Source organism: Zeus faber, assembly GCF_960531495.2.
Source record: "Zeus faber genome assembly, chromosome: 15".
Lineage (NCBI taxonomy): Eukaryota > Metazoa > Chordata > Actinopteri > Zeiformes > Zeidae > Zeus > Zeus faber.
The window spans coordinates 10,169,271-10,178,660 of record NC_137194.1 but is presented as its reverse complement, the minus strand read 5'-3'; the positions used below and the strand labels follow the sequence as shown (position 1 = coordinate 10,178,660).

General features: G+C 47.7%; 1 protein-coding gene across 1 annotated transcript in view; it reads right to left on the bottom strand.

Moving 5' to 3' along the window:
* The window catches only part of LOC307241400 (forkhead box protein J3-like), a gene marked incomplete at both ends in the record, with an annotated part of 76,123 nt that overhangs the window by 7,865 nt on the left and 58,868 nt on the right, over positions 1–9,390 (bottom strand). The window contains 2 exons of the mRNA XM_080015467.1: positions 2,079–2,357; positions 7,852–8,098. Coding sequence (XP_079871593.1) covers positions 2,079–2,357; positions 7,852–8,098 — 526 coding nt within the window. The remainder of the gene's footprint in view (positions 1–2,078; positions 2,358–7,851; positions 8,099–9,390) is intronic.

Below are 9,390 nucleotides of genomic sequence, written 5' to 3'. Positions count from 1 at the left end.
CGCATGCACGCACACACACACACACACAGGAAAAAAAAAACCACATCACAGTATTTACTTTTCAAATCAGTGTATACACTGTATATATAGTGTGTAGTGTAGGGGACGCAACTCTGCAATCAACCACCAGGTGGCGCATTTTCATGTGGAAACAATTCCAGTCACAGCTCTGTGATAAAAGACAGAGCGAGAGAGAAAGAGAGAGGGGGGGGGGGAGAGCGAGAGAGAGAGAAAACAAAAAAGAAGAGAGAGAGAGGGAAAGAGAGAGAGAGCGAGAGAGGGGGAGGGAGCGAGAGAGAGAGAGAGAGAAAAAACAAAAAAGAAGAGAGAGAGAGAGAAAGAGAGAGAGAAAGAGAGAGAGAGAGACAGAGAGGGGGAGGGAGCGAGAGAGAGAGAGAGAGAAAGAGAGGGGGAGAGCAAGAGAGCGAGAGAGCTTTTAACTCCCACCACAGCCTCGAACTCAAACAACAATACATTGTGAAACAGCGGATCAAAGACGGGGAGATTGCTTTCAGTCATCCTCGGTACTAACCCAGATAAATAACGCCTGAATAGTCCTTTTCTCCGTCCTGAGTGTCTTGCCTTGCATACGTGAGGGGGCGGGAGGAAAAAACAAAAAAAAAAACAAAAACAAAGAAAGAGGAATAGGAGTAGAAAAAAACCCCCCAAAAAACCTTGATGATGCTTCAGAGATGCCTGTCTGTTCCTGTTTCCGCTCTCGCCAGCCGTGCGATATCAAAGGCCCCGTGACCTTATGGTGGGGAGGGGGAGGAGGGAGCGTAAAAATAAATGAGACGGGCTCCATGCAGCGGCGAACCTTGAGCGGCGGCCTCGCAATCCGGGCGGCGGGGGGGGCTGGGGGGTGGGGGGAAACATCGGCGGAATAGATGTCATGTCACCGCTGAGCGCCACGCCGCATCAATACGTCTGAATTAGTCATCTGGAACGCAGCACTGTACGCGCGCCTTAAATATTATTATTGCCGCCAACAAATACCTCCAGATATGTAGACGGAGGGAGGGGGGAGGGGTGTGGTTTGGTTTGATTGCAAGGATCAAAGCGCAGCGACGGAATTATTCGATTTTTTTGAGGGTGGGGGGGGGGGGGGGGGTGGGGTGGGGGTTGTCACCCTTCTTCTTTTCGTGCCCCGCAAGCACTTTGTCGCACGTACGGGAGGAAGACATTTGATCTGGGGAGGTGGCTCCGCGGATCCTTTCATTCATCACCTTTTCTGAACCCGTGCACAACGGGAAAAAAACTTTTATTTATTTTTTTTTCCGCCGGAGCGGCGTCGATCTCTTTCGTCTTTCCCCGACCGCCTTCCCGGGGATCAATGAATGAGTTTGAAAAGCGGCATGTCGTGCCTTTCTGGTGGTGAAAAAAACATATCCATTTGTAATCGCTGTTGGCACTGGAATTGGTCTTGCCATGCACACATGAAACGGTTCACCCGAGCGGGGAAAAAAAATCGTAATACTAATAATTGCAGTACCTCCTCTTGCAAAAGGTTATCGATGCACGAGCACCGTGTAGCGATAAATAAATAAAGATAATGAATAAATAAAGATAAATTAACTGTCGCCGTCGTGCTAAAGAGATCTCAATTTGGATTTCCCTCCATTCACTCATTTATCAAAGTGTAACTGCATCTCAACACCACAGGGCGGCGCCTATCTAATTAGGGTGGGGTGAATATTTTGTATCGCGTCATCGGAGGGCGCTTCTCTTTTTCTGCGAATCTTCATCGATATGGACACTTGACTGACCACAAGCGGCCACCCTGCTCTGGCAAATTAACAGCAGCTCCCTTTCACCTCTCGCCCGCGTGGCGGACCCCGCCGCCAGCAACGGCAGCAGCATGTAGAGGGCGCACGCGCATCATGCAACAACATTGAATGGCCGCTTAAAAATATGGTGTTGATTTCTTTTTAACAAAACAGCCTCACGGATTAGCACTTTAAACTGGCAAGAGGAGGGTTGAGGCTCGCGACATGAAGGAACACCCAATCCCGTCCCGCAATCTGAATGAGCTGCACTGGCGGCTGTGCAGGGAACTACGCTGGAAGCCGTGGTCTCACCCGTGCTGGTGCAGGGCTGCCCCGGGTGACTGTGGTGGGAGAGCGCCGCGTGCTGCTGGGAATGGCTGCCGTGCTGCTGGTGCTGCCCTCCATGTTGGCTGCGGACGGGGTGCTGGCCGTGGGCGGAGTGAGGGGAGAGGTGCTGCTGCGGGTGGTGCCCGTGGTGCGTGGCCTGGCTGTGGTTGTGTTGGTGGTGGCTCCCGCCCGCCCCGGGAGAGTGCTGGTAGGAGAGCACCGTCCGAGCCTGCGGGCCCGAGTCTCCGGGCATTCCCATCAAATCTGCCGGAGGAGAAACCATACGTAAAAAGTTAGGGCTGGGTTGAAAAACAATAAAATTAAATTGTAATATCGATTCAAGATTCAAGAGGTTTATTCGTCACATACATATACATACTTTCATACATATATGCAGTGAAATGTCAAGTTGGTTGGAAGTTATGCAACCTTTTGTCCGCCAGAGTCATTAATTGATTCACTGAAGTTATTTCATAGTTTTGCATGAAAAAATGGTCAATGAGATAATGTTTTACTTTTTCTTTTAACACAATAAAATAATATTTCTTTAAATACCTTTATCTATTTCTATATTCCGATATTTTTATGTTTTTGTATACGACACTGAATTAGAATTGAAACAATTCTGTCATGCCCATCCAGGCACACTGAAAAGTTGGTCGCAATTCTCATTACGAATAAAATCAATACATCAATACGTAATCGAACTGCATCGAAATCCAATAAAATTGTAGGAACCTGCCCAACACACAGTGCTGCAAAATGTTATAATCCGTCTAGAAATCCTCATTTGGCTCATTTTGCTACGGAGAAAAACAGATAAAAAAATACACATACCAAATGAACCAAAGCCTTTAAAAATAAATAAATAAATAAACAAACAAATAAACAAAAACAAACAAACAAATAAATAAACAAATAACTAAAAGGCTTTTCAAGAGCCTTTTCAACAGCAAATAGAGTCTGCGGTGCTTTCATACAGCCAGGGCGAGAACATTCTCCAGATGTTGAATGCAGCTGGATAATAGTCCGGATGTCCCATAATGCATTGTGCTTAATAGCAGGGGTCTGAAGTAGCAAAGTGCTGTTGGAAAGGAGGCTGCGGACCGGGTTGTGTGGGTGATTAACTCCTTTAGACGGATAACTGTGAAGGCATGAATCATGGATATCATACAGTAGATGCCTCGTGCCTGTTCCCTCCGTTCTGAGGGGGCAGATCACAATGTGCCCCAGCGCTGGAAGAACCATCCAATCCCAAAGATCAAAACCCAAATCTATGGGTGATCAAGTCAAGTGTGAGCATAGACTGTTGAATGTTTCAAAACAACTGGAAGACACAATCATTTCATAAATGTATTGTTTAATAATTGAATGTAATTAATTGAATAATGTATAATAATATTAATAATAATAATAATAATAATAACCACAATAATAATAATAATAATAATAATAAGAAGAAGAAGAAGAAGAAGAAGAAGAAGAAGAAGAAGAAGAAGAAGAAGAAGAAGAAGAAGAAGAATTATTATTATTATTATTATTATTATTATTATTATTATTTATTATGTCCCAGGTATTTTTCATTAAATATCCATCCATCAATCATCCATCTTTTTTCCCCCTCCCTGTTTCTATCTATTTCTAAACGTGTGGTAAGATGTGGTGGTGTCGGTGGTTTCTGTATTCAGAGGGAGAAAGAAACTAATTTCATCAAGAATTCGATTCTTTTGTCAACTTAAGATAGTATCAGAACCGCTGCCGATCCACACAACGGGCCAGGTTTAAAAGGGGGGGGGCTGGAATTTTCCCCCGGATCTAATCTGCGAGGTCTGTCCATCCGGCTCAAATCCGACCCAAATCCACGCAGTAATCCTTTGGAAAAAGCAGAGGTGGAAAATCCGGGTCCAGGAAGTAAGATTCCACCCTGGGATTTTGATCCAACCATGTGGATTTGATAATGAGCACCAACCCAGAGATCCAACTTGAAGAGTGAAACCAGCTGGATCAGTACATTGCCGGAGCAAAAACCCGGAAACAGGATTTTTACTTCCTGGACCTGGGATCCATCCACCTCGGTGAAAAAGGGCGCGCTTGTTTCAATCCTGGCACCGATGGGAAGGCGCGGGCTGGACATGGTCTTTCCCAGAACCGAGGCTGGATTTTCGCGGCGGCCGGATCCAAACTGTTTGCGTTCGACGCCAGCGCTCGCGGGGTAGACGTTCTCCGGGCAGCCGAGGCGGCGGACCACCCCGCGGCCCTTCCGCGGCCGTGTTGGTTTTCCGGTCCGCTCAAGCTACAGGCGTTCACCTGATCGCCCCCTTCCTCCTCCTCAAGGTTTTCTCAGCGGCTTACACACGCGGAGGAACCCGTGGAGGCTCCCGGAGAATCTCTCCCGGAGATCCGTTGTCGAGGGCGACTGAGTCACTCTCCCGGCGCGGTGTGCGGTCCTGGACACACTTTTGGCTTTTAACAGAAAAGACTCATCGTTGGAATGAGTCACAGCCGCTCATCCTCCCAAAATACAATAAACTGCTGAGTCACTCGTCAGTCCTACGTCTCAGCGTGGACCAGGGCCCGACGCTTTAAGGAGTGGTCCGGCGACCATGCCACACACACACACACGCACACGCACACGCACACACACACATATATAATATCCATATTTCGATATTATCACTTGTTTTGCCATTATTGAAAGAGCAGATAAGTACGTCTGAGGTTTTAAATATATATCTAATACAACGCCGACAGTTAATTCTATTATATAATTATAGAACCCAGAACATTTTATTATCTTTAGAGCTTATTGTGTGTAATCACCGGGTGTCACGACATTTCACTGCATATATGACCGTATGACCGTATGCATATGTATGTGACAAATAACCTCTTGAATCTTGAATCTTGAATGACTCATTTTCCTTGGCGGAAGCTTCTATACATTCCTATGCACACTGCGCTTATTTTTTATTTCCCCATAGGAAATGCAGGTGACAATGGAGCAGCCAGACCTGATGAAGTGGTCGACAACGACCAAAATGTGGTCAACCACTGTCGAGCGCATTTATGGAGGTTTATGTACAATGATTGACTCATATTTCATGCCCAATATTCTTGAATTTAGAAGTAAAACACCTTTTACTATTGTACTAGACGGTTGACAATTTCCCAAATCTGGTTAACCCAGGCAACTGGGCAACCGTTATTGTTTGTTGTCTTTGTTTTTTCTTTTTTTTTTTTTGGCTTATAAACTTTCTTATGAAATATCTTACTTGGGAATTGAAATTGATTTAGAATAATTGATATTAATTATATAGGAACCACGCACGCGCGCACAAAAAAAACCAAACGCAGACACAAATAACACACACACACACACACACACACACACACACACACACACACACACACATATTATTTAATTATGTCAAATTCAGTTTAGGGTTGAGTCCCGCAGATAGACTGACAAGACCTTGTCGGAGGATGGGTCAAGGGTGGCGGCCGAAGCAATCAACGGAGGCCGTCAGACTCCAAGGTGAGAGAGCAGGGATGAAGAAGAGGTGGATGAAGAGGAGGTGGATGAAGAGGAGGTGGATGGAGGGATGGGGGGGCGCTCCTCCAACGGGAGGAGGCCCCGTGACCCGATCGGAAGCTTCAGGAAGCAATTAGCGAGACGCTTCACAAGTGTACGAGGCAATCTAATTAGCTGCTATCAAAGCCACAGCAGTCGGCACACTCTGCACCGCTCCACTGCCAGTGTGCTGCTCCTTGTTGTTACGCTTCCTTTCTTCTCCTCCTCCTCCTCTTCCTCCTCCTGCTCTTCCTCCTAATCCTCCCGCTCCTCCTCCTGCCGCTGCACCTCTTCCTCCTCCTCTTCCTGCTCCTCCTGCTCCTCCTCTTCCTCCTCCTCCTCCCGCTCTTCCTCCTCCTCCTCTTTCTCCTAATCCTCCCGCTGCTCCTCCTCCTCCTGCTCCTCCTCTTCCTCCTGCTCCTCCTCCTGCTCCTCCTCTTCCTGCTCCTTCTCTTCCTCCTGCTCCTCCTCCTCCTCCTGCTCCTCCTCTTCCTCCTGCTCCTCCCGCTCCTCCTCTTCCTCCTAATCCTCCCGCTGCTCCTCCTCCTCCTGCTCCTCCTCCTCTTCCTCCTCCTCCTCTTCCTCCTAATCCTCCCGCTGCTCCTCCTCCTCTTCCTCCTCCTCCTCTTCCTCCTAATCCTCCCGCTCCTCCTCCTCCTCCCGCTGCTCCTCCTCCTCTTCTTCCTCCTCCTCTTCCTCCTAATCCTCCCGCTCCTCCTCCTCCTCCCGCTGCTCCTCCTCCTCCTGCTCCTCCCGCTCCTCCTCTTCCTCCTCCTCCTCCCGCTCCTCCTCCTCCCGCTCTTCCTCCTCCTCCGCCTCCTGCTCCTCCTCTTCCTGCTCCTCCCCTTCCTCCTCCTCCTCCCCCCGCTCTTCCTCCTCCTCCTCCTCCTCTTCCTCCTAATCCTCCCGCTGCTCCTCCTCCTCCTGCACCTCCTCTTCCTCCTGCTCCTCCTCCTCTTCCTCCTCCTCCTCCCACTCTTCCTCCTCCTCCTCCCGCTCGTCCTCCCACTCCTTCTCCTCCCACCCCCTCCCCCCCTCCTCGTCCTCCTCCTCCTTCTGAATTCTTCTGGATTCTCCTTCTTCCTAATTGCCTTTACTCATTTGACTGAGCAAGCCGTGAACTGCAGATATGTGGAACAATAAATTGTTTGTTTATGAAAGTGGTGGATGGGCGGGGGGGTGAACAGTGAAATGCTTGCACTGCAATCAAAACAATGTTACATTTTGTCGACAGCGATTGCATTTGGAAGTACACTTAAAGCTTGACGGTTAATTATGTGCAAGCAGCCTGACAGCGCACGCTGACAGGATTACACGTGCACGTTTACGTTATTATTTCTTTCCTTCTGCTTCATTTTTTTTTTTTCCCCCTTACGTGCACACACCCACGTCGACGCCGCGGCTGCACGGGTTCAAGCCTGCGCGGCACGCACGCACAAAATACAGACACTGGCCCACATCAAGGTTGGGCACAAAAAAAACAATACTCAACCATGACACAATTAAATTGCTTATATTTCTGAATGGATTTGAAAGTTGTCATATTGATACTGGAAGTTGTGCAAACAGTCTTCCGCTTGCATCAAATACCATCACAGACACAAATGAATTCCAATATTTCATTTCTGTATTAGACTGTTCCGTGAAATGTCTTTCATGTGCGTCTGCTAGCACACTGAAAAGCCGGAAGCAATTCCCATGATACATAATAATCATATTGTTGTATGTCGTATTGCCATCTTTACGATATCGGATTGAGTCGATATTGAATGGAATCGTGACCCCTTGTATTGAAATCGAACCCAATAGCGAGATCCTGACCCGTATCCATTTTATTAAAGCCACATGTCGTGACTTTTATAGGTAAAATAGTTAAATAATAATATTAAATAATAAAAATACACTTCATGAAATAAAAACAACAATAATAACCTTTTTAATTAACAATTCTAATTGCTATTAGCACTGGAATTGGTCCCACGGGCACAAATAAATCAATTAACAACATGATACAACACAGTGAGAGCCTTTGGAGTTGGCGCTTCTCAGTGTACTGAACAGTCCACCGGAGGCAAATAATTCCGCTACTGGGGAAGTGATGGGGCTTATTACGGTTATCAGCAAAAAAATAGTTTCTCTGGTAAGAACCACGCACGCACGCACGCACGCACAGGAGTCGGGACCCACCTTGCTGGGAGAAGGACTGCTCAAACACACACTTGTAGAGGCTGCGGAAGGAGGCGCTGAGGTCCTCGAAGTCGGTGAAGCAGAGCGCCTTGTCCCGCGCCTCGGGCACCGGCACGCCGTACTGGGGCTGGGGGGGAGGCGGGGGAGGAGGGGGAGGCGGCGGCGGGGGAGGAGGCTGCTGCTGCTGCTGCTGCTGCTGCTGCTGGAGGCTGAGGGACTGGGACGAGGGCTCGGAGTGACTGCTCACCTGGAAGAGAGAGAGAGAGGGGAAGGGTGAATGACAAGGTGGGGGGGATAGATAACCCAGACAGACGGACAGACAGATAGACAGACAGACGGATAGATAATTTGGCAAATTCATGAGAAATCCGACATTTCATATCATAAACACATTGCACATACAGAGAAAACACACTTAAAACACTCGAACTTCATAGACTGTTCTAGATGTTCTGACTAACCGCCGCTCTCTACCTCTCAAATATTTATTGTGTGTAAATATGTTATGAAATAACCAACAAGTCATCCGCCAAATTATCAAGTTATCGATACTGAGGTATTCGCCAAAAAACAACAACAAAAAAATCCAAAAACGTGACATTGGATTTTGCCGCTATTGCTTGGCCCTACCAGGCCTCGCACACCACCCTCGCACCGCCCCAGTGCTCCAGCCACTGCTCATCCATTCACTCTGGGGGTGGAGGGTTAGCTAACGCAGCGGAACTAAAACCCCCAAACCACTCCACCTGCTCCACAGAGGAGGTCGGGAGCAACAGAGCGGGTGTCCAAAGGCGGGGGAGAGAGGGGGAGAGGGAGGGAGAGGGAGAGAGAGAGAGAGGGAGAGAGAGAGCGAGAGAGGGGGAGAGGGAGGGAGAGGGAGAGAGAGAGAGAGAGAGAGAGCGAGAGGGAGAGGGGGAGGAAGACAAAAATGGAGGTGATGGCCCCCAGAAATGAGAGGTTAACGAGACGAGATTGCGCTGACCTTTGCTAATGCAGGAGGGCGGTGAGCGGGAGGGAAGTGATTGGAGGAGGGGGGAAGGAAGAGAGATAGAAATAAAGAAAGAAAGGAAGGAAGAAAGAGAAAGAAAGAAAGTAAGAGAGAGAGATAAAAAGGAAGAAGGAAAGAAAGAAAGAGAGAAGAGAAAGAAAGAACGAAAGGGGGAAAGAAAGAAAGGTGTGATTGCATTCCTACTTTTCTGGCCAAATATTTTGGGACTGATTAGCCTTTGCATAAGCCTCTAAAATGGCATTATATCTGGTTTATTTAGTAATGGGCCGGATAAAAGCACGGCGACAAACATATCAGCTGCACTTCATCACATCTTATTAACTTATGCTAATTTCCAGCGTCAGCCCAGAGGTTTTTCATTGAAGGTGAAAATACTTTCTAATTTTACTCTTCGAGGGCTTTTGCAAAAGGCAGCTTTAACAAACGCCGAGTGATTTGCATTCATTAGTGGTTATGCAACAACCCCCCCCCCCCTTTCTTTTTTTCTGTTTTGAAACAGATCTGTGTTGTTTTAAGATGATCAACTGATG